We start from the raw sequence: 26067 nt of genomic DNA on the forward strand, positions 1-26067 counted from the left end.
TAAAAATACATAATGTTTGAAAACAGTACCTTGACTGAGTTATATAAGGTTTTTTCTGAGAAAAGTATATTTTTCACTTCTTGCCATAGTTCTTTTGGAAATTCATCAATACAAGAGGAAGAATACAGCTGTAAAAATCTTTTAAGGAAGAAATGCATTTCCTTTTGGCGCAGTATCAGCCCAGAGTTGAAAATGGATGTGAGAAGTGTATCATCTGGCAAAGAAATTCCAGATCCTGGTTTTGGAGATGCTTAAGGAAGAAAAACAATTTAAAGTCAGGTTAGATAACAGAATGGTCTCAGTACTGTTGGTATTTGCTCATTAGCCACCGTCCCTGTAAATCACAGCACCTCAGCGAGTGGCTGCCAACGTGATTCCTCCACTTTCAAGCTTATACGCTAATGGAATTGCTTTTTGCCAAAGGAATGAAAGAAAATCTCAGAAGGGTGTGAGGGTATTGCTTGAAGTTCTAAGTCTTGACAATGCAAAATATTCTATCTAGTTGTCTTCTTTGGGACTCACTTCAAAAAAAGATCTTAAAGCAAGAATTGAGTCATGGGTAATTTATCTGAGCAGTGTTCTCAAGGAGCATAAGTAAGAGAACGAAAAAAGTGCGACGGAGAAAAGAGCCAATGAGAGTAAGGTAATGAATGGGCTGCATCTGTGGACAATAAGGGCTCAGTCCTGCTGAAGGCCTTCTGGAAAAGAACATGCGGAAGTGTCTGGGCCTGGGAAGCTGGAATGGTGGCTACCGTTCCCTGCCTCATTAGCTGAAGGTCACCCTCAGATGTGCAGAATCCCTGGGCACTTTGCGCTGTCTGGACAGTGGGCTGGCCAAGGCTCAGGAGGCTGAGGAAAAGCCCAGAGCAGAAAAGCAGTAAAATGTGGTGCTTGATGTGGCAAGTGCCAGCAGGTGAAGTCCGAGGTAAGGCGGGCTGATGTGGAGCAGGGATTGTCAATCAGTGAGTGCAGCACGGGCTCACTTCCGCATCCTTTGCCATTGAACTTCTATTATTCTCACCTTCTCCCGATGCACTCACCTGACACTTTCTGAGTGCTTGTCTATCCCCCTGCTAGCTCCTGGTAACTGTCCCTAGCCACTCTGTGACTCAGCCTGTTTGCTCTGCTGGCTCCTTCATCCCTGGGTCCTGACATGGGTCAAACTGTCTTTTCCGACTGTTTGCACTGATGAACAACACTGAATCACCAGTGTCATGGGCACAGATACAACACAACACACACTGTCCCAAACACAAGAAGGACTGACACGAAGTAGATGATACCAGGTTTTCGGGATGCTTTTCAGACAGCATTAGATGATACAACAAAAAACTGAACAAAACAGTGTAATGGAGCTAAGTATCCTAACGGGAGCATATATTTCTTCTCTTTTACATACTGAATATAGGAACACTCTCTCCTTAAAGCGAATATTTTACCGTGTTCATTTTATAAGCTGTCATATTATGATCATTCTGATTCTTAACTGTTTTGAGCCATGGGCCATGTTGGCAGTCCTGGGAAGCCCCTGGATGCCTTTTTACAATAACATTTTTAAATATGGGAAATAAATAAAGTATATACAACGTCAAAGGAAGTCAGTTACACTGGAAAACTATCCTCCTCAAAGATCTGTGTATCTCAGCTTAAGATCTGCTAAAATTTTCATCTTCTGATGAGAGCTCACTCAAAAAGATGTCAAAAGTACTTTAAAATTTGAAGAAACATGACTTGAACAAGAACTAGAAAGAAATGTGTTCTTTCTGAACACATCAACAACCTACCTAGCAGTTTGTTCATATTATTAATCCTTTGCAGATGAATATAGTAGCGCAGTAGAAGAATCCATGTAATATCCACTTGAGTCTGAGTCTTTTTTCTAGCCTCTGTGTTGTCACATGTGCCATCATTTTGATGAGACAATGTACAGGCAGTCTGAAACACCACTTGGTAGTTATCTGAAAGTAAAAAAATAATACTAAATGAAAAAAGTTTGTAAGGCAAATACTATGCCATCCTTGAAAAATAACCATATGTAAGAAAAATAAATCATAACCCACTAAGGAAAGATTGACACATGGGACTACATTCCCATTAAAAAATACTTTTGTATGATTAAAGACACCAAATGCAAAGTTAAAAGACAAATCATTGACTGAGAAAAAAGATTTATAGCATGTATGAATTGTTTTTCTCAGGACACCTCAGTGGCCCAGTCAGTTAAGTGTCCTACTCTTGATTTCGGTTCAGGTCATGATCTCACAGTTCATGAGATGGAGCCCTCTCCACCAATCAATAAAGAAAAAGAGTCCAACAGTAAAGTGGGCAAAGAATTTCAACAGTCAACTCATAGAAAGGGAGACTCAAATAGACAACATTTTAGCATCACTAAAAATCAGAAAAATGCAAATTAAAATGAAATATCATTTTCCACCCCCCCCCCCAGTAATTGATAGATATTAACATCTGAAAAAATAAATACTGGTAATAGTGTGAGGAAGCCAGAACTCTCATATACTACTTGTGAGAGCAACTTCTAGGGAAAGCAGTCTGGCAGGATCGAATACAATTAAAAATGTGGATACTCACATAAGTGTATGAGGGCTCTTGTGTAAGACATTCATGACAACACGGTTGTAATATGAAAAAATGGAAACTTGGAAAAATAAACAGAAGTCTATTCATTTGATGGCATGTAAAATGATTAATTAGATCTATAAAGCAGAAAGTACTGTGTAATGTCTCAGTTCGAATTCTGGATGTACTTCTCACTACTGTGTGATTTGACCCTCTCTGTACTGTAGGTCTCTCTGGGTTTTTTACTTCCTGGGTTTTAATTTTCTTATCTTTAAAATGGGCACGTTAAGGGTGGTCCTGGATTGATCTTGACAACATGTACTGAGTTAACACTACATAGAGTAAACATATACATAGAGTGTACTACCATTTGTATGCAGTTGAAAAAAACCAAAGAAATATTTCGTATTATTTATGTACATACATACACACACAAATATATATATATATAGCATTTTATTAAAATAGTGGTTGCCTCTTGGAAGGAAGGGAGGAACGATGAATAGAATCTTCTGTAGTTAATGGTCCACGCGTGTTTTCTTGAATAATAAGATGAACCCCCATGTACTTACCACCCAGTTTAGCAAACAAAGCATTCTCAGTACTTTTGAAGTACCGTGAAAACCTTTATCTAGTCCTCATTTCCTTCCTTCTTTTCTGCCTTCCTTTTTTCTCTATCTCACATATACTTTTTTGTTTGCAGCCTTGTGTGCTAAGGTACACGTGTTAGTAACTTACTTTTAAAAAGTTCACCAAAAGAGGGGTGCCTACCATTTGAGTCCTTATGAGGCCTTCACGCTTGACTGACGGTCCAGCTAATTTTTCCTGAAAACCCTGAAGGCCTTGCTCTACTGCTTTCTAGTATCTGTCATCGCTGGTGAGAAGCCTGATGCTAGTCGGATGCTTATTCCTCTGTATTTGACCCTCTTCCTTACTCTGCAATGTTTTTAATGAACTCCTCATTATTTTTAGTGATTTGAAATTTCTTTTTACATCTAGGCCTAGATCTTTTTCATTCACACTGCTTTTGGAACATAGTAAGCCTTTTTGTGTGAACACTCGTCTCTCCTTTTGGTCTTGCAAAATATGTTTACATTAATTTTGTTGACTAAATAAACAGAAGTCTATTCTTTGAAATAAACAGAAGTCATTTCTTTGATGAAATAAATATAGGAACATATTGATTCTCTCAGCTTGCTCTCTTTCTGCCTTTCCATCTCCCTTTCTTTCTCACTCCATGTATTTGGGCACTTGATTTACAACAGATGTGATGCAGCAATGTTGGGAAGAAGGTTCATCTTTCAATACATGGTTCTGGGGTAATCGTATATGATATGGAAAAAAAGTTAATCTTGACTTCAGCCTCACACCGTATCAAGAAGAGATTCTAAGTGAATCTAAGTGATCTCAATGTGAAATGTAAAAATAGATGGTGAAGATAGGAGGGTATCTTTATAATTCTTGCAAATAAAAAGATTTCTAAAGCTGAATACATAAAATATAAAACATAAAAGATTTATAAGTTGGACATTAAAATCATGAAATTTGTATAATCAAAAAATACCACTAGCAGAATAAAAAGGTTCTATTTTCAGTAAATCAGGTAAGAGCTAAACCCAAAACCACAAGATTCATGAATCATGCCCAAAATATCTGTCACCAAGTAGAGGACACAATGAAGATGAAAGATAACACTGCGATAGAAATCTCAGAAAAAAATAGCAATATATACTTTTTGATGGTGAGTTGCACTTTTTTGTTAATTTTTTTTAACATTTATTGATTTTTGAGAGACAGAAAGAGACAGATCATGAGCAGGGGAGAGGTAGAGAGAGAGGGAGACACAGGATCCAAAGCAGGCTCCAGGCTCTGAGGTGTCAGCGCAGAGCCCAACGTGGAGCTTGAATCCACAAACTACAAGACCATGACCTGAGCCGAAGTAGATGCTCAACCAACTGAGCCACCCAGGCTCCCTGAGTTGCACTTTTTAAGGTGGTGGTGATGGTGGAGGGCACTTAAGGGGAAGAGCACTGGGTGTTGTATGGAAAACAATTTGACAATAAAATATTATGGGAAAAAAATGAAAAAAAAAAAAAACAGTGTTACGGTGCCAGCTAAGTGGAGGCAACTTTGGAGCCATGGTTCATAATTTAAAGAAAAAGGAACAGAACACTTGGAACGTGTATGTGGTAAACTCTTTAAAAGCCAAAGAAAGTCATTGTTAAAGCTTTTCAAACTACAAAAGAAAAAGTTGGTGAAGCATCATATACAGTAGGTTATCCTATTGTGCTGGCTACAGAAATGCACACAAAAGCCTACAGACTAATAAGTTGCCACAGCTGAATACATATCCTGAAGTCTAAGACCAAAATGTCTTGTTTGCAATAATCTCCACTGGTTTGAAAAATCAGTAAACAAATTCTAGCACTTTCCAATAATAAAATAACTTGTTGAATTAAAAATGTAGCTGCAGGGGCACCTGGGTGACTCAGTCAGTTAAGCATCTGACTCTTAATTTTGGCTCAGGTCATGAACTCATGGTTGTGAGATTGAGCATAGAGCCTGCTTAAGATTCTCTCTCCCCCTCTGCCCCTCTCTCTTATTCTAAATAAATAAGTAAATTAATTAATTAATTAATAACTCATCTGCAGAGTCATACCTTCACCTTACAAATGCTCAAATCTACAGATATTGTTGGACATGCAGTTTTGTTTATATTTGATAGCATCAGCACCAACTATTCAAAGATCTCCTTGTATGTGAATGACTAGCAGTAATGCAAGTGAAATATGCACAGTGTTGAATAACCTTTCTGAATCCAGTGGTTTATCCTGGAATAACTGAGCTGATATTTGATGTAAATAAACCAGTGGTGCCTTAGCACAAACCTAGGAAGGCAGTGATACCAAATATACTAGTAGTTCTTGCATTTTTCATTGTCATGCACTCACTGTAAAGTGAATAAATTAAAATGCCAGTTTCATTTAAGAATGTCCCTGATAAAGCAACAAAATTAATGTCATTAACTACTGACCCTCAAGTACATGTCTTTTTCATACTGTGTGAGGTAATGTGGGAAGCACACATAAAATATTTCTGCTTCATACGGACGTGCAGTGGCCGTCTTGAGGAAAAGCACTTCCGTGACTAAGGGGCAAACAGAATGCACTGTTCTGCTGCTGCCTGTCCACGGAAAAACTGAGGAGACAAACTGTTTTCAGACTTACATATGTGGCAAACACTTTCTCACAAATAAAAGTAGTAGGAATTCAAGGAAAACAACTGACAGCATTTGCTGTCAATGATAAAATTCAAAAATTTCAGTAAAAACAGAGAATTTTGGAAAATTTGTTTATGCCACCATGAGATTCCCAATACTTAGACTTTTCTGATAAGAATAGCAGTGATATCTTAAAATTTTGACTTTTAAAAATTGTTCAGTGAATTGTACCAACATTTGGAAGTTCTACATAACCCAGGGAGTCACTGTTTTCCAAATGCCTACTGCACGATGTTACAAAATTATGCATGAGTTAAAGATCCAGACCAATGTATCTTAATGTACAGGGTGCAAAAAGTTCAATGATACTGCTTCATAGTCCACATCAGAACTAACCTTTAGAAACTACCACTTACCCAGTGTTGGTTTGGTACCAAAGAAAAATATCCACAATTATCTGAAAAGACTCTTAAAATAATCTTCCATTTTTTTCTCTAACATATCTATGTGAGGCTAGGTTTTCGTCACATATTTCAACCAAAATTTTATCTTAGACTGACTGCAGAAGTAGGTATAAGAGTCTAGCTATCTTTTACTAAGCAAGATACCAAAGAGATTTTTAATCTTGTAATAGACTTATTACTATTCTTTAAACTTAATAAGCTTTAATTTTTTAGTCTTAATTACTAATGTAACTTTATTTCTTCTATAGTAATAGATTTGCCTAGTTTTTTATATAATGTGTTTTGAAGTAATTTTGGGTAAATCATGTTTTTCTCCAAAATTATATATTTTACAAAGTTTTTCAAATTTATTTGCTTAGAGCTAAACAAAAAAACTCTAATAATTGAATTTCTCAATATCAGTGATTACTTTCCTCTTATCATTTATCATTTGTAGGGTTCTTTTTTTTACTGTAATTTTCCTAAGTTTGCTAACAGTTTATTGTTTTATCCCTGAAATTAAAAGTTTATTTTATTGCTTTTTTCCTAATTTTTACATACATATTGTAAAATGATACAAAATAATGCCAAAGTTACCTTTCATGTCAATTAATTAAAATTGGCTAAAGTTGCCTATCACCAAAAAAAACCCCTATCAAGTTTTAAAACAAAGGAAACCCAATTCTATGTTCTATTTAAGAGGCATATTTAAAATAAGATTATTGAGAAAGGTTGAAAATAAAAAATGGACAAATGTGTACTAGAAAAATGTTAAACAAACAAAAAAAGGAATATTTGTGAAACTACTATCAGATAAGCTAGCATTCTGGCCAAAAAGCACTAAGTGAAACAAAAGTGGAGTCTTTATTAATGTTACAGCGTCTAATTCACAATAAAGATATGATAGTTAAGAATATTTATATGTTGGGCACCCGAGTAGCTCAGTCAGTTAAGCATCCAACTCTTGGTTTTTCAAGTTATGATCCTGAATGAAGTTTGTGAGTTCAAGCCCCGTATCAGGCTATGCACAGCGCAGAGCCCGCTTGGGATTCTCTCTCTGCCTCTCTCTCTGTTCCTCCCCTGCTTGGTTCGCTCTAAGTAAATAAATACACTTAAATATATACATATATGTTTATATATATATACATATGTTTATATATATATGTATATATTTAAGTTAAAGAGAATATTCATACCTTAAGTAACAGTAACAACAATTAAAAAAAACAAATATTATAGCTATAAGAAAAGAAATAAAATGAGAGTAATAATAGGAGACTTCTATTCACCTTTTCTAGGGGTTGTTAAACTATAGTTCATGGGCCTAATTAAGCCTATCCACATTAATGTATGACCTAAAAGCTAAGAATGGTTTTCATATTTTTAAGAGGCTGATAAAAAGCAGAAGAATATTTTGTGAAATGTCAAAGTTTTATGAAATTCAACTGTCAGTGTTCATAACTACAGCGTCAGTGGAACACAGCCATGTCCATTGATTTACATCTTGCCTGTGGTTTCTTTCACATCACAACAGCAGAGTCGTCTGGTTGCAACAGAGACCACAAGGCCTAAAATATTTACTATCAGTGCCTTTATGGAAAATGTGTACTGACCCAAACTTTATGAAAAATCAAGAGGAAAAAACTATCAGAAGATAATAAAGAAATAGAGAGTCATCAATAGCCTCCATACATAAAACAACAACCGGCAGAAAGATAATAAAAAAAATTTTACAATGCCAATAAAAAATTTAAATATTTAGAAATAAACCTAACAAGAAACGTACAAGACCAATTGGAAGAAAATATTAAAGCACTCCTAAGGGACTTAAAAAACAGAAAGACTTGAAATAAAAAATATAGAACATAAAATGACTTAATAACATAGAAATATAAGTTATTTCTAAGTTAATGCCTAAATGTAATGCAACTCATAAAAATACAAGAGAACTTTTTTAACTAGGCAAGCTGCTTCCAAAGTTAAAAAAATAAAAGTCATAAAAGACAAACAATTTTGATAAGAAAGATTAGCGAGTGAAGACTCGTCCTAGTAGATATTAAATATAAGGCTATGATAATTAAAACAGTGTGGTATTGAAGCCTAAAGAGAACAGAGCAATAGAAAATGAACAAAAAGTACAGAAATAAGGCAGCCATCTGGAAAAACTAAATGTGTGTCCATTTGTTACTTTTTTACATATTCCAAATAGATATCCATAAATTATTAAAAGTCCATGGGAGAACTCATTTATAGTCTTAGAGTAGGGACTAGATCTGACATAAATCCAGAAATTATCATATAAAAGATTAATTTAGTCTGGGTGGCTCAGTCGGTTGAGCATCTGACTTCAGCTCTGGTCATGTCCTCACAGTTCATGAGTTAGGGCCCCGCATCAGGTTCTGTGCTGACAGCCAGGAGCCTGGAACCTGCTTCAGGTTCTGTGTCTCCTTCTCTCTCTGCCCCTCCCCACTCACGCTCTGTCTCTGTCTCTCAAAAATAAATAAAAACAATTTAAAAAAATTTTAAAGATTAATAATTTATACTATTTAGAAATAATAAGTTTCTTTAGGGTATAGAACCACCACAAGAAAGTTATATAACAACTGATAATTGGAAACTATATTTGCAAAGTAAAGGGTTGATTTCTATAAAAGGGAGGAAGGGATTTCACAAATACTTAAGGAAATGAAAAAAAAGACATCTCAAGAAAAACTGAGATTTTTCAAACTGAGCAAAAATTACAGGCAGAAAGTTCACACAAGATGCTTAAACTTAGTCCTAGCAAGAAATGTGCAAATTAAAATGAAATCCTCTCCCCCCACTTAACCATATAGACAAAAGTTTAAAAATTGCTTATAATATACTTGTGTCAGCAAGACTGTAAGGAAAAAAAGACCTTTTATTAATTGCTGGCAGTTATATAAAATTATCTATGCCTATTTGTAAAATTATACATGTGTGTGTATATGTGTGTATTCATAGATACACATATATATCATATATATGTAAAGTTTTGTATATAGGCTAGTATATCTATTCGGTCAATAGACACATCATATCAATCAGGTCAACAGATACATGATACCTCTTGGGTCAATAGATAAATATAAATGGCACACATATTTACATATATACAATGTTACCTATAGTAGAGTTGTATGTAATAGCAAAAGAGTAGATACAACCTAAAAAAAATCTATCAAAAGACTAATTAAATTAACTATGACACATCTTATAGAGGATTATTATGCAACAATAAAAAAAGACACTGTATTGATTGGAAAAAATAGATACACTTATATTAAGTTGAGGGAAAAAGAGCAAAGAACATAAATGCATGCACTAATATTTATGCTATATTAAGTGTATTTGTATAGGGAAAAACATATCAGTGTATTAGTGTATGCAAGCATACGGTTCACAAAACATCCATCCTAATCCCTGAATGTGCCTGCCTGTATTGAAGTTACAAAGATAAAAACAATGGTTGCAAGATTTCCTTGTGGCTAGGGCTCTGCATAGGATTTAGGTGTCGTGAATCCCATGCATTTGTGTAGGAGTTGAAGTTGGCACTGTGCCAGGCGGTGCAGGAGACAGGATTCAAAGCATTTCTCTTGCTGGTGTGGGTTCTGGCAGAGGCCATGTAGCTCCTGAGGCTGCAGTCTGAGCAAAGGCTCCTCACTTTGCAGGCAACTCCTGATTCTACAGCTTCCTTTATACTCTAGTCTGAATGTTTGTGTCTCCTCCCAAACTCATGTTGAAATCCTAATCCCCAGTATGATATTAGAAGGTGAGGCCTTTGGGAAGTGCTGAGCTCATGACACTGGAGCCCTCATGTATGGGATGAGTACTGAGAGGCTCCAGAGAGACCCTTAGCCCCTTCTCCCACACGAGAAGCCATCATCTAGACACCAGAGAGTGGGCCCTCACCAGATACTGAACCTGCTGGCACCCTGTTCTTGGACTCCCAGCCTCCACACGTGTGAGAAATAAATTTCTGTTGTTCTAAGCTACCCAGTCTGTGGTATTTTGTTATAGCAGTGTTAGCAGACTAAGACACTTTTTAAAAACAAAACAAAAACCTGGAGTTCCCTTGGTGGCCTAATTTTGTGTCTATTAGTCAGGATGTTCAACCTAGAATGTATTTCTTTAGTCCTTGCAGGGATTTTGAAAGTCTTAATAAATCTCCTTCTGCTTGAATAAGTTGGAGTGGATTCTGTTCTCTCCAATGAAACCTCAGCAGTTTGCATAAGCATGTGTATCTCTGGTATGGAACCTAGAAAATGGATTATGGTAGCCGAATAATGGTTCTGTAAAGATGTTCATGTCCTCACCCCCAGAACCTGTGACTATGTTGGGTTACAGGCCAAGGACAAATAAGGTTGCAGATAGAATTAAGATTGCCTGTCAGCTGACCTTGAGAGGGGGAGTTATCCTAGGGCATCCACGTACCCCTAGTGTAATCCTAGATGTCCTTATACATTGAAAACCGACATGAGAGAGAGAGAGAGAGAGAGAGAGAGAGAGAGAGAGAGAGAGAGAGAGTATGTCAGAGAGATTGGAAAATGTAGGGAGGGGCCACAAGCCACGGAAGCTGGAAAACACAAGGAGACAGATTCTCCCCTAACGCCTCCCGAAGTACTCTGCTGACACCTTAATTTTAGCCCAATGAGACCCATTTTAGACTTCTGACCTCCAGAACTGGAAGATAGACCTTGTGCTGTGTTAAACCACTAAATCGTGGTTGTTCCTTACAGCAAACATAGGACACCATACAATGACAAAATCAATTGTCTCTGAAGACAACTCAGTCACTTGCAGAAAAGACAGAAGGGAGACTTTCTCTCCATGCCCTTTGAGATCTTTTGAATTTTGATTCTTGAGAACAAATTACCTATGTAAAAAATTGAACTAAATTAAAAGAACAAAAGAGCCTCTGTATATATTTGACCAATGTTGTCTGGTCTTTAATGTCACAGTAGAAATTTAAGACCAGTTCAACTCTTCTTTCTTTCTAGAAAGTCCACTTTTTTCTGATTGAATGCTCAAAATGATTTTCTTTTTCTTTATAATCCAAAAGTGATGCCAGAATTTGTCCGGGTATAATCTGCACCATACATTTACCTTCAGAACAAATTCTGTGGGAGGTGGGTCCCTTTGCAATAGTTTCCCTCCAGTCGCAGCCAGAGCTGCATGGGTTTCACTGGTTCTGGGTCAGTATTTATGCTCATTTCCCTGCATCGTTCAAGTGGTGAGAATTCCAACTTACAAACGCAGGTGGGGTTCTGACTTCTCCCAAGTGACTCATTTTTGGCCCTGACAGGCCCTTGGCATGTTTCTCTGCATCTACTCAAGCCAGTGGGCAATGTGTTTCTAGTCCTCAACTTGCCAAGCCCACTCTGAAGCTCAGTCCTATGCAGTTAGAGGGGTCCTGACCTTCCCTACGTGCCGGGCCCTTCTCCCAGACCCCTCTCTGCCCAGGCATTCAAGTCCCAGTCCTAGCAGTTCCCTCGTCAACAAGGTCCTCACCTTCAGCCCTTGCTTAGAATCATTCCATTCACTTTGGTAACTTGAGATCTTCCTTTCATGATTCATGCTCAGCTATAAATTAAAACAATTTTGGTTCTGTTTTATCCGACCTTGTGTTACACATTTGGATTGGGGAGGGCAAAAGTATCTTTTGTGTCAGCTCAATCCAAAAGGGTGATGCATTAATTCTGCACTTTGATTTCCTAGTAATACTTTCTTATCACACCCAACACAGTGATCAAGGGCAAAGCTTTTAGAATCAGATAGGGGCACTTGAGTGGCTCAGTAGGTTAAGCGCCTGACTTTGGCTCAGGTCATGATCTTGCAGTCCATGGGTTTGAGCCCTGCATCGGGCTCTGTGCTGACAGCTAGCGTAGAGCCTGGAGCCTGTCTTTGGATTCTGTGTCTCTCTTTCTCTCTAAAACTCCCCTGCTCACGCACGCTCTCTCTCTCTATCTCTCTCAAAAATAAATAAAAACATTTTTAAAAAGTTTATAGAATCGGATAAATCAGGATTTGCATCAGCAGTAGAAAATTATCCTAGTTACATAACCTCTCTTTAGGACATTTCTTCATTTAATACTTATGCATAATGACACTCCCATGGGATTTTCCTAAAGGATAAATGAAATCACAGAAGAGAGCCGTGGCACATAGCATCTGGACACACCAGTCCCACTATTATCTAGCATTTGCTGCCTTACAGCTTTCCGCTCTTGTATCTGTCTTTGACTGTTTGGTGCCTGCTAAGGGTTCCAAATGATCTTGTTACATTTCTTTTGGCTCCCTGAAGTGTCAATCTTCCTCTGAGTCTTCAAGATGGCATTTCATTGTGCTTGTCTGGCAATGTTTTCTTACAGGTGCATTCTGTTGTTTCTTATTTTTCATTGTTGACTCGGTCTTGAATAAAGAATCTCTTCACACCTGGTGTCTGATAATAGAGGGAGGAGAATGTGTACACTCTGCTCTTGATCAAGAGACTGTTCCTTCTCAGATTTAAGTGATCAAAGTATAAAGCTCTGAATGAAATTTTTAGAATCTTGCAGGTGTTGGGCCAGAACAGCTCTGTTTCACTGAAAATGGTTCTCCTCATCTCCCAATTGTCTCAACTGCTAATACTCTGATACAGAGCATGTACACACACATACGCGTGCATGCCTGCACACACGCGCACGTGCGCACACGCACACACACACACACACACACACACACATCGCTGCTATTAGCATAAATGACTTCTCTCCATTCTAACCTGTAAGTAGTGTGATAATTTGGGATCTGAGGCTGCACTGTGTCTCCCTAGGCCCCCAGCTAGGGAGTGTTGGGTCTCAGAGGAATACAAGACATCAGGATTGTGGCAGAGGAATGGCATCCCAGTTTGTAGTTGGTATTGACCCTATGTTTCTCAACCAGGGGCAAGGCAGTAAGGAAAGAACAAATCCTATTTTTTTTTTCAGCCTGCAAGGTTTTCTCTGTTTTAAGAGGCAGAGTATATATTAAAGGTCAGTTGTGATCCTGGATTTGGCTCCACAGTTCTCTTTGTATGTCCTGACCATAGGTTCACTGGCATTAGTTTTCACATGACATACATTTATGTTTTCTATATGCAAGTGCATTTAGTTGTGAGAGGCTGAATCCTGGACCACGAGTCCTAAATGGTACTTTTAATTCAAAGTGTCTTACATAATTTAACAATTTTTATCCCAGCTGAATTTTTTATTAAAGCCACAAGAAAATCAAGACAAAAAGATAAGTATATTTAAATACAACTAGGCCCAAAGAAGGTATCTAATAAATGGGTTTTTTTGCATTGAATCTAAATATGATCTTATGTTGCCAGTATCACCATCTCAGGGTCTCTATTCCTAGAAGACAGTGTAGAGAAAACCTCAATAAACTGGACCAGGTGAATCACTCAAGGATCTTCTTGTTCTGCAGACATCATACAGTAGCTTTCTGGTGCACATACTGGCCTATTATGGTTCACATACACATGAATAGTCTATTCTTTCATCGTGCTTCTCTGACTGCCAATTGCTCTGTTGAGAAAGTGTGCTTTCTCTCCACTCTATTACCCATGTCTCTGCCCCACCATATACTTGTTCCAGAAAAAAAAATGTTTCTAATTAACTAATACGCCCATCCTGCCTGTGTCCAGCTTCAGCCTAATCTGCTTCCATTAATATGGTCCTCTTAAAAGATGTATCTCTATATAATTTCAAAGTGTGTCCCTGTTCTGACTGTTGATGACTGGAAGCTCACGGAAGGCAAGACTCACTTTCTTGATGTTTTCTAGGACTCCTCCTTCCCTCCGGACATAAATATCTGATACAGTCCTCCATACACAAAAACAATGGCTATCGGTCACCACCTCGAGTACAGGTCAATGCTAGTGAAGGTGAGATTACTGAGGAGGTTTTCCCGGGATGCTCATTTATGCTAATGCAAGGAAAATCTAACAAGTTTTATTTGTTGCTGTTGCCCTTTAGCAATTCATTATAATATAAAGTTCTTTGCTGTCCGATATTTGTAGCAGTCAGGAGGGGATTCGGCACCTCTTCCCAAATACTGACGTGAGGGAAATCGGCAACATGAATTAATTATCAGTCTGCTAGGAAAGTTTCAGACACTAATCCTTTGGCTAAAGTTGTCTTAACACTTCAGCAGAGTAAGCTGCTGCCTGTGGATGTGTTTTCAGCGGGCTTTCGGAAGATCGCTCCCGCCCCCACCAGTTATCCCAGTTGGCTCAATGCTCGCCTAGTGCAAGGAAAATTATTGTTGTTACTGAAATGTCAACCTGGAAGTAAGACTCCAACACCTTACATCTTCACACCACCCAAGTGCTCAGTATACAAGAAGCACTCAATAACTATTTTTCAAATGAATGAATAGACAAACACATAAATGAATGTTAAATATATTACTGCTGATCTGATTTGGAGGTTAATATTACAGTTTACTGACAAAGGAGTTGTAAAAGAGAAGAAAACAAATAATGGTGAGATAAAGTTCAAATTCTAACCTCTTATTCATTAATTCATTTAACAATTACAAGGGGCACCTGGGTGGCTCAGTTGGTTTGGTCTCTGATTTCATCTCACAGTTCGTGGGTTCAAGCCCCACGTCAGGTTCTGCGCTGACAGCTTAGAGCCTGGAGCCTACTTCAGATTCTGTGTCTCCCCCACTCTCTGCCTCTCTCCCACCTGTGCTGTCTCTCTCTCAAAAAATAAATTTAAAAAAATTTAAAAAAACAATTACAAATGCCTGCAATATGCAAGTAATGTGTGATTTTCGGTAGTTAGGGAGGCAAATCAAATAAAGTCCCTACCCTCAGGAAATTGATGATAGCTGAATGAGAAAAAGAGTTCAGACATGTACACCCATGTGCATCCTCATACATGCATACACACGCACACACACGCACACACACACAAATATAAAATAACTATGAGAAAACAGAGCTACATGAGATTACAAGGGTGAGCACACATTTTGGGGGATCAGAAAGGATCTACAACTAAATATTTCCAAAAGGCCTCATTTGATATGCATGAACTGGAAAATAAACCGACAGAAGGAAATTCCATTTTTCACAGAGCCCTGCATCTGAAAACGCAGCAGCTGATTGAGTAATGTGGACGTACATACTATGATATGAAGCCCCTTTGTTTTGGCAATGAGGCTGCAGGAGCCCTATCTTCCCCCTGAGGTTCCTCCCGCCATTCTGCTCTCTGAGCTAAAACCCAACAAGTTAGTGTGGTGAAATATTTGCAAGTTGATTATGCATTACTTATATCAAGTTTTTATAAAATGCCTGGACATTTCAAACATACCAAGCAAATAATCCGTATATGAAGACAAAAGATCCACAGTAGCAAATTCAGGGATGTTTGGTAAGACCCCTTGGCTGACTTTATCAGTTCTAGCGTCCTTCTTTCCGATAAGTAGATTAATTGCCAGCACAGCTTCACTGACCTAAAATTAATGCATAATTAGAATTCATAAATGTAAGCTTTCTGATTCATAGATTATCCATTATGCACACCACGTGAAAAAGTGAATTCATAAAATCATATTCAATATACACTGGAAGAAAAAATAAAGACAATCTGGAAAACACCATGTGATCCTTAACATGTAGTATATATCATTGTCAAACAAATCATTACTGTTGACAATTTAATTAATGTATGAGTCACTTTAAATAGGCTCCCTTACCTAGCTGTGAAAGATATTTGCCAAAATGTCATATGTGCACATATGTATCTGTCGATACTTTCATTAGAGAGAAGTTGAAACAAACACAGCCAGGTCTGGCTAATAAAGATTAAAAACACAACAAATATAAGGAGCATTCCTAATCTTCTCAAAGAAACATCATTGGCGTAAATCCTAAAGAATGTGAATTTTCCATTTTCTTGTCTAGATACATTATGTTCTCGTAACAGCTAGTAGGTAGGAGATACAGATAGGACAGTAAAAAGAAAGCTTAAATAAAAATCACACAAACCTGGGCAGCAGCTCTTATCACAGTCCAGGCTAGTGAACTGTACATTTCAAATGTATTTACTGTTGGTTCTTTAACAGAACTAAGCCTTCTGGTAGGAGCCTAAAAAATATGGCACATATGTTATGATAAAGATAAATAAAGTTCATTAAGTTTCATGACAAATTTTCTCATTCTCTGAAAATGACATTTCAGTGGAACACTATGTAGCCATTAAGAATAATAATGTAAAAAACAGAATAATGTATGTAGGTATTTTATGTGTTGACATGAAAAGATGTTCAAAGTATACTGGAGAAAGAAAAGTAGAGGTTACAAAATAGTGTGCAAAGTACGATACTATTTTTAAAAAGATAGGTATATACATATATTCCCTGTATACACAAGCAAAGAAAATTAACAGTGGTTAATATGGGTCTTAAGGGTGATTATTTTTTATCATCTTTTAATTGTTTATAATGACATTGGATTTGAATACCAATAAAATAAACACAGATGGTATTTTAAGGAAAGTATTTACTTAAAATGATATTAGCCTTTTTAATAGATGATTTATAAGTTGAATACATTGTATAAGAATGTCAGAAATAAGAATATTAGTTAAAGCTTTCTGATAGGTATTTGCTATCATTTTTCAAAGTAGAAAACTATTTTTTAAAATAAATATTTTTTAATGTTTTTATTTTTGAGAGAAAAGAGAGACAGTGCAAGCAGGGGAGGGTCAGAGATAGAGGGAGACACAGGATCTGAAGCAAGCTCCAGGCTCTGAGCTAGCTGTCAGCACAGTGCCCAACCCAGGGCTTGAACCCACGGACGGTGAGATCATGAACTGAGCTGAAGTTGGACACTTAACTGACTGAGCCACCCAGGTGCCCTCAAACTAGGGAACTATTAGAGGGATGATGTGATTGTAAAGTTCCATAGAATAGCAAAAACAACAATGAATGAAGATACTTGTTTACTATGTGTGTGTGTATTCAGTTTTTTAAACATAAGTCAATACTACAAAAAATAACAGAAAGAAACCCTATTAGCAATGTAGTATCTGCCTGTTTAACATTTTTAAAGATAGTTAAAATAAGTGTTAATAGTCAATTCTTAAGATTTAACTAATATGGATAAAACTATTCAATTAGACTGCTTGGTTCTAATATTTTGATGTTCATATTTTGGCTAATTCCTTAATCTTCAACAAGACTGCAGAATAAAACAAACAATAACAAAGATATTTTTCTTTTACTTCTGGCTACAGGACTCCCAAGAAAAAGAAAGTCAATGAATAGTGCTGATGCCTAAGCAGGAAATATGATGTGCAAATGTGGCCTAGCCTAGGTCAAGAGCTAAGACCGGTTGGAGGTAATTGACACCAGGAGAAGTCTGCCCATGGAGAATGTAAGCAATACAGCCCTCGCCCAAAATATGAAGACCCTACTCATTAGCTGTAATGAAACCACTTAGGCTTTGAGGTAGCCCTTGGGCTTACTGACTATTGGAAGTTTGGGCAATTTACCTATTTAAATTCTGGAAACAATAGTAATAGGTATTAAGTGAAGAATACACAATAACATTAAATAACTATAATGCTTACATTCTGAACAATTAGTGACACAGACATTTAAAAAAGAAAGCTCATTTTGAATTGAGAGGGAGGCTTTATTGAGAAGGTTGGGCTTGAGTTCAGAATGGAAAAATGTGGACAAGAATATGATGGGTATTTTTTTAGATGAAGGAAGTGTTTAACATTGTGGATGAGATTCTAGCTCATGCAAACAAACAAGAAAATGAAAAATGCATCTAGATTGGAAATGAAGAAGTAAAATTATATTTGTTTGCAGAAGACATGATCCTATATGTAGGAAATCCTAAGACAGACAAACAGACACACACACACACACCTATAACAAGGTCACAGGACACAAAACTCAATACTCATAAATCAATTGTATTTCTATGTATCATCAATGAACAATCTAAAAATGAAAGAAAATATTCCACTCACAATAGAAATAAGCTTAAGAAAAATGTGCAAAATTTCTATACTGAAAAGTAAAAAAGCGTTATTGAGAAAAATTAACTAATATCTAAATAAATGAAGGGACAGGTTATATTCATGAATTGGAAGTATCAATATTATTAAGATGGCTAATGCCCCCAGATTGATTTAGAGATTTAACACAATCCCGACCAAAATTCTGTTTGTTTTCATCACAGAAATTGACAAGCAAATCCTAAAATGTATATGAAAATGCAAAGGACTCAAAGTAACCAGAAAAATTTTGAAAAGAAAGAACATAGTTGAGGACATGCACTTTCCAATTTCAAAACTTACTGAAAGCTACTGTAACCACGAGGGTGGACACCCCAGTAAAGGCAGACTTACATATCAATGGAATAGGATTGGTGGTCTAGGAATAAACATTTACATTTATGAATAACTAATTTTTGAAAAAGGTGCCAAGGCACTGAATGAAGAAAAGACATTCTTTTCAACAACTGGAACTGGGACAATTGGATATCTATGTGCAAAAGATGAATTTAGATCTTTGCACACTTCACACAAATATGAATTCAAAATAGATCACAGTTAAACATAAACACTAAAACTATAAAACTTTAAAAAGAAAATATAGAAGAAAATCTTCAACATCTGGGTTTAGGCAAAGAATTCTTAGATATGCAACCAAAAGCATAATATATAAAAGAAGAAAAATGATAAATTGGACTTCCTTAAAATTTTAAACTCTTTTTGTCTCCAAAGACACTATTAACAACAGAAAAAGACAAGCTACCAACTGGAGGAAATATTTGCAAATCATATATCTGATATGGGACTTGAATCTAGAATACACTTTTCTAAAATTTGCAATAAAAAAAGACAAAACAGTTTACATCAAAAGAAAAGGATCTGAATAAACATTTCCCCAAAGAAGATATAGAAATGATCAATGAGCACCTGAAACAATCTCAATATCATCAGCCAGCTGGGAAAGGAACGCCAAAACCGTAAGAAATGCACTTCACCTCCACTAGGATGGCTACAATCAATAATATAGATAATAACAAGTGTTGGTCAGACTGTGGAGAAATTAGAACCCTTAAACACTCTTCACAGGAATACAAAATGGTACAGCTACTTTGGAAAACAATCTGACAGATCATCAAAAGGCTAAACAGAGAGTAAGCATATGATCCAGCAATTCCATTCTTAGATGTACACCCCCAGAGAACTGAAAACATGCATCACATAAAAACTTATATATAAGTGTTCAAAGTAGCATTAATCAAAATAGCCAGAAAGTGGAAATAATTCATATGTCCATAAACTGTTGAATGGACAAAAAAATACTGTGTATTCAAAAAAGAGAGTACTATTCAACAACAAAAAGGAAAAAAGTACTGTATATGCTACAACATGGTGAGCCTCAAAAACATAATGGTAAGTGAAAGAAGAGGGCATAAAACAATATATATTGTATCATTCCATTTATATGAAATCCCATTATATGAAATATCCAGAAAAGGCAAATCTATAGAGATAGAAGACAAATTCGTGGTTGCCTGAAATGACTGCAAATGGGTACTAGGGATCATTCTGGAATAATGGGAATGTTCTAAAACTGGATGGTGATGAGAGTTCCACAACTCTGTAAAGTTACTAAACATCTGTGAACGCCACTCTGAAAATAGGTTAACTTCATGAATGTGTATCATACCTTAATAAATCCATTTTTAATATATGTGCTTTCTAATAATCTCTTTCTTTGACTATTTTCCTGCTGCTTAACTACTTGGTAAACTTCTAGTCATTCTTCAAAATTCATCTCATCTAGGAAGCTTTCTCTAGCATTCCCCCAAAGCAGAATGTTTATACTTTGCTCTACTTCTCTACCTTGACATATTTTGATTATAGTCCTCATTAGATTTTTAAAAAAAAATTTTAAACTTTTATTTATTTTTGAGAAAGGGAGAGACACATGGAGTGTGAGCAGGAAAGGGGCAGAGAGGGAAAGAGGAAAACATAGAATCTGAAGCAAGCTCCAGGCTCTGAGCTGTTAGCACAAAGCCTGACGTGGGGCTTGATCTCATGAAGCACAAGATCATGACCTGAGATGAAGTTTGAAGCTTAACCAACTGAGCCACCCAGGTACCCCTTTTCATTAGATTTTGATACAATTATGTCTCCCCCTGCTCATCTATGCTTCTTAGGGAAAGAAACTAACATACCTGGCATACGTTAGGTACTCGATAAGTCTTTGGTTAATGCATGAAGAAATGTTCATAACATAGTCAATTCTATTTAACTAAAAAATAATTATGGAATACCTACTATATACAAAATACTTTAGAAAGATAACATGTAAGTATTTAGCTAAAGTTCTCCCTGCCTTTTTGAGTACTTACTATGTGCTACATCTATTATCTTGTTAATTCTCCTACCTCCATCATCACCTCCATTTCACAGATGAGGAACCCAGGTTTAGGAAGGCCCCAGCCACACTGCTATCATGTCATGAAGCCAGGATTCAAACTGAGACCAGTGCCATGATCACTCTGCTATGCGGACTCTCCATATGAGTGAAGCAGTAGCGCTTTTTAAAAAATTTTTTGTTATGTTTCTTTATTATTGAGACAGAGAGAAACAGAGCATAAATGGGGAGGAGCAGAGAAAGAGGCAGACACAGAATCCAAAGCAGGCTCCAGGCTCTGAGCTGTCAGCACGGAGCCCGACACGGGGATCGAACCCACAAGCTGTGAGATCATGACCCGAACTGAAGTCGGATGCTCAACCGACAGCCACCCAGGGGCCCCAATATAGCACTTTCTTTTAGGGTTTATAAAGCATTGTCTTCTAAGGACAAACTTCTAATGTGATATTTCAATGGTTGAATGTGTCTGGATAAATTTTTGCTTCTCTTTGGCTGTTTTCTGTGTTTCTAGTAATTGTATGACTTGCTAAAATATTTATATTGTGTCAGGATATGAGAAAAATAGTGTGATAGTGTATGGAATTATGCTATTTTTTTTTCATTCAAATTCTACCTTGTTCAAGCTCTTAATTATAAACACTGTTCTAGTGAAGGCCAAAAAGGTGATATATTATTATCCTAGTATCCTATTAATTTGCATTGCTACTTGCTCTGGAAACAAAGATTTTTGTTTCCTCTTACTAGAAACAAACATGTTTATCACACCATAAAAAGTAAGTTTTCTGTGTAATCACTTTGATGAGAAAATAAAATAAGGGCTGCCATATCCACCCAAGGCAGCTACCATATGAATAATTCAACTGACTGAAAGCCAATTTGCCTAAAGGTTTTAAATCATGTCTATGTTGTCTCAAAAATTAGAGATTTGACACCAAAATTTTCTAAACAAATCTATTGGTGGGTCAAGGGGTCACTTAACTGGGATGAATTCTAAAAAGCCTACTGAAGTTCAAAAAGTAAAAACTAAAAGTTACTGGGCTTGGGCCACCTGGGAGACTCAGCTGGTTGTCTGATTCTTGATTTCAGCTCAGGTCATGATCCCAGGGTGGTGGTTGAAGCCTACAGTGGCCTCCATGCTGAGTGCAGAGCCTACTTAAGATTCCAACCCCCTCTCCCTTGCTCGCATGGTCTCTCTCTGTCTAAAACAAAATAATAATAATGAATTAATTAAAAATTAAAAGTTACTAGACTCATGTATCTCCAAAGCACCCATGTCCTGCCCACAGGCTCTCCCTCAGTCTAGACCCCTGGAATTCAAGTGTGGCCCACAGACCAGCAGAAATGCCAAATCTCACACCCCATCCTTGACTTACTGAATCAGACTCTGCACTTTCACAGGATCCCCAGGGATGCCTCTGCCTCTCAGTCTGGAAGCACCGCTCTAGATGGTGCGTGCCCCTGTGACTCTTTGCACGCCCCCTCCTCATCCAACAAATCCCACCTCTTCCCACCACGTCATTCACAATCCCATCAACCCAAGTTCTTTCCTAATCTCCAATTTCACTAGCTAAACCAACCCTCCTTCCTTCTTTTCTTTCCCTGCATCGTTCCCTGACCCCCAAGATTTCTTCCTCTTGCTTTTTTCTTAACTGGTTTATTGTCTCTCTCCGTCTACTGAAAACTAGTTCCATGCGAACAAGGACTAAGTTTGTCTTAATCACTGCTTAATAACCTTCCAGAATGCTGTCTGGGTCATAGTAAGTGTTCAATAGGTATGTGATAAATGAGTGAGTGACTCTATCAAAAAGTGACTGTTAGTATGCCATATCAGTAATTAACATCTTACTTTTCCATCTGCTTAACCAATATATCATTTCCTAGAGTTTCCTGATTAATACTAATACCTTAGAGTATTTACATACACCTACATTTCATGTATAACATTTTAACAGGCAAAAATGTCCACAGGAACTCCATTTCCAGAGCCTTATATAAAACATCCAAATAAGTATCTAAACAGGAGTGTGACTATAAAGTAATAAATGAATTTTTCTGACTTATACAAGAAAATCAGTCTCATTATTTCAACAGCACAGAATTATCAAAATAGCATGTTCAAAGGCAATTAACTTAAGATTTCTAACAAAATAGTTGATTACCTTAACTGTTAATGGTGATGATGAAAGTTTGTCTTTTGGCTTCCTCATATGTAAAAATAATAAGGCCGTTTCTAAGTAGGAGTCTCTTATCAACCTAAAATGATACACTGTACTTATTAAATAGCTTCACCACTCATAGTCATTTTGCATCGTTTTCCACAATTTCTGAGCTAATGAAAGGTAAAAATAGACAAAACCAGGGTCTGTCCCAAACTCACACCTTCTTTTCACAACACCATTGGCAGAGACAGCAGCACCTTCCTTCCTACTGAGATGGGAAGCTCTTGAAGACAGCTGAGCATTCTACTTGTCCTGTGCTGGCAACACTCCATAGCATGGCTGCTCTGAAGCCCAGCATCCATACCATTCTAGAATGTTCCAACACACAAGACACTAAAGAAGTGAAAATCAAGACTGACGGAAACTGCCTTGAAAATCAGACTTCTTTTTCTACCCTCCTACACTAATGAAAATGGAAAAAGACATGAAGTAATGCAAAAAGCAGCTATATGATATGCGTTAGGTCTCTATGTTCACTATCAAACTTGTCAGTTGGGGCCATTTAAATCAGTACAGTTGTAATAATGGTGGTTGACTCTCAATCTTAAGATGATTTTTATATAGAATTAAGTTGGCCATCCCTGGTCCTGTTGACCAGAGTGAATATTCACATAATTCCCTTCTAGATACAATTTCATGTCCATAAGAGGCTGTTGGAATCCTGAGACAGACCGGAGATTGATGTGAGTTAAGACTAGAAGCAATTCACAGTCCAGTAGGCCACCATGATAACTGCCATCATCAACCATCCCTGTAAATGGGGCCTTGGGTCAGAGCCGAGGGCAACAACCTTGAAAAGGAAGTCAGTAAATCTAGTGGACCATGGATCCCAGTGAACTAGTCCTGCTGTAGGAAGATGATCTCCGAGTCATCCCCACCTTGAATGTTCAGTGTACTTCCAGAGCATGGGGCTCAAGCCAAAAAACACATTGTTATAAAAATGGGAAGATTTTTTTTTTTTACCCTGAGTTTTGATCATTTTTCAAGCTTAGTTGTATAGCTTCAAATAAACTCTCAAGTTGTGAACTTGGAGATTTCTCTTCCATCAATATTTGACGTTCTATTTTGCCTGAAAGAATAAAAAAAATGTTCAAAAATGGTTTTTCCTTTTTCTATCATTTAGAACTTGAGAATAAATATTTCATGCTGGGACTTCAGAAAGCTGGATGTGCTGTCCTTTTTGCCCATCTGTCTGTTGTTTTTGCTGTAAGGTCAGCCAATAGTGAAAGATCTTTTGCTTCTTTCCCCAGGAGTCTCCAAGTTCATCCTGCCTTTAGTTAGCAACACTGAGTCAAAGCCTCCTTTGGCTTTTCAGACACAAATGTTCTTACCATCTTATTTTTCTATTTCCTTACTTTGTACCTTCCCTTCCTCCTGTAGGCCTCATTCCCTTTGTCCACATCCATATCCTCTTCCTCTTCACTCTGTCTAATATAGCAGATCTCATAGAAAACATCTCTGTTAGGTCCTAACAAGTCAGCAAACACTTGAAAACCATCACAAATGATGGAAATACTTTGGTGCTCACACTGCTCTCAGAACTCATGCTAGCTGCAGCCTTCATCAGAATGGCACTTCTGTAGCCAAAAGGGCAAAGAAGGGAAATCGTATAATCACTATAAAAAATAACTCCGTTTTCATTTAGTGTGTGGACAGGACACAAAGCCTCTCTGTGTTAAGTTCACACCTGGGAACTATCATTTAGTAGCTGCTGACTTTAGAGAAGGTTACTTAACCAGACTGTACCCCATTTTCCTCATCGGTCAGCTAGGATTGGCCGTGCATACCCTGTAGAGCTGTTGTAAGAATCAGCAATATGAGGGGTCACACACTGACTACTACAGGGCCTCGCACCTCGTCCATGATCCACAAACGATAGCCACCATCCTCACCAGTCTTCTAATGCCTAAAGCAGCCACGGTAATTATGCAAATACTCATTGTACGTAAGTTACAAATATAGGTGTGCTATAGCTATTTGAGTGGCTATGTATCTTTTAAAGAAATTAACTAAAATGCTTAGCTAAGGAATAAAATCACGCCTAAAAATGCCTTCCAAGCATTCCTTAAGAAACATTATTTATAGCTAAATGGCTGACGCTGACATTTTTGAGTCAAATATAAAACTTTGTATAAGGAGGATCAATTGTAATTATAAAAGAGACTAAGAAGTAGTACTTTTTTCCCCTTTTTCTTGATATAAGTTTGCCAAAGATACTCTTTATAAAATCGTTATTTTTTACAGTCAGTGACCAGATTTTCAAGAAGCCTATTGTTAATAGGAAAAAAATTCCATAAACTTTGTCACAGTTTTGACCTCAAGTACATCTTACCTTTCTGAAAAAGAATTTCAGCTGCTACCTCATGTTCTGCTGCTGCTGCTATCTTACAGAGCTTCAGTGCCATTTCAAAAAGGTGAAGGGCAGGTAACCACTTTGAGGGATCCCTTTTTATACTGGTATAATAGACTTGTTTGGCCACTGTATGTCCTAAAGGGAACAAGTTGGATGGAGAGGAAAGAATGAAATACACGGCATTCGTAACAAGCCTCCACACTACCAGACTTCTCTCACAGTAAGTTTGCTTAAGAACTCTGGTAGTCTTTACTTTCTAGCATCTAAGAAATATTTTTTAAACTCAATATTCAAATATTTCAATGAACTAAAACAGTAGCCCTTTGAAACTTGATCTTTGATAAATGTCAACACTTTCTCATTTAAAAAATATTTTTAATGTTTATTTTTGAGAGAAAGACAGACTGACAGAACACGAGTTGGGGAGGATCAGAGAGAAAAGAAAACAAAATCCAAAGCAGGCTCCAGGCTCCAAGCTACTAGCACAGAGCTCAACATGGGGCTTGAACTCACAAACCGTGAGATCATGGACCATGACTTAAACCTAGTTGGACATCCAACCGACTAAGCCGACCAGGTGCCTCAACATTTTCTCATTTTTAAAATGAAGGATATAACCTCTCAGGTATCTTTCAGTTCTAAAATTTCATGATGTTCTACAGAACAACTGTGTTCCTAAGATGAGGTTGTTAGCAGGAAGACATCTGTAAGTCTCATGAAGTTTTATATTTTTCCCAATAAAAATTTGCATGTATTAATAGGCAGTAAATTTGTTTTTATTCAGCTCTATTA

At 37.1% G+C, this 26067-nt stretch overlaps 1 protein-coding gene across 2 annotated transcripts in view; it reads right to left on the reverse strand.

The window, feature by feature from the left end:
• The window catches only part of CFAP54 (cilia and flagella associated protein 54), a 279565-nt gene that overhangs the window by 47899 nt on the left and 205599 nt on the right, over positions 1-26067 (reverse strand). For both annotated transcript variants that reach the window (XM_029955764.1, XM_029955763.1), the window contains 7 exons: positions 25255-25410; positions 23886-23991; positions 22863-22956; positions 16280-16378; positions 15603-15744; positions 1785-1958; positions 10-250 (listed from right to left, as the gene is read on the reverse strand). In XM_029955764.1, the coding sequence (XP_029811624.1) occupies positions 10-250; positions 1785-1958; positions 15603-15744; positions 16280-16378; positions 22863-22956; positions 23886-23991; positions 25255-25410 (1012 nt within the window). The remainder of the gene's footprint in view (positions 1-9; positions 251-1784; positions 1959-15602; positions 15745-16279; positions 16379-22862; positions 22957-23885; positions 23992-25254; positions 25411-26067) is intronic.

The sequence above is a fragment of the Suricata suricatta genome, chromosome 10 (assembly GCF_006229205.1).
Source record: "Suricata suricatta isolate VVHF042 chromosome 10, meerkat_22Aug2017_6uvM2_HiC, whole genome shotgun sequence".
Classification (NCBI taxonomy): Eukaryota; Metazoa; Chordata; class Mammalia; order Carnivora; family Herpestidae; genus Suricata; species Suricata suricatta.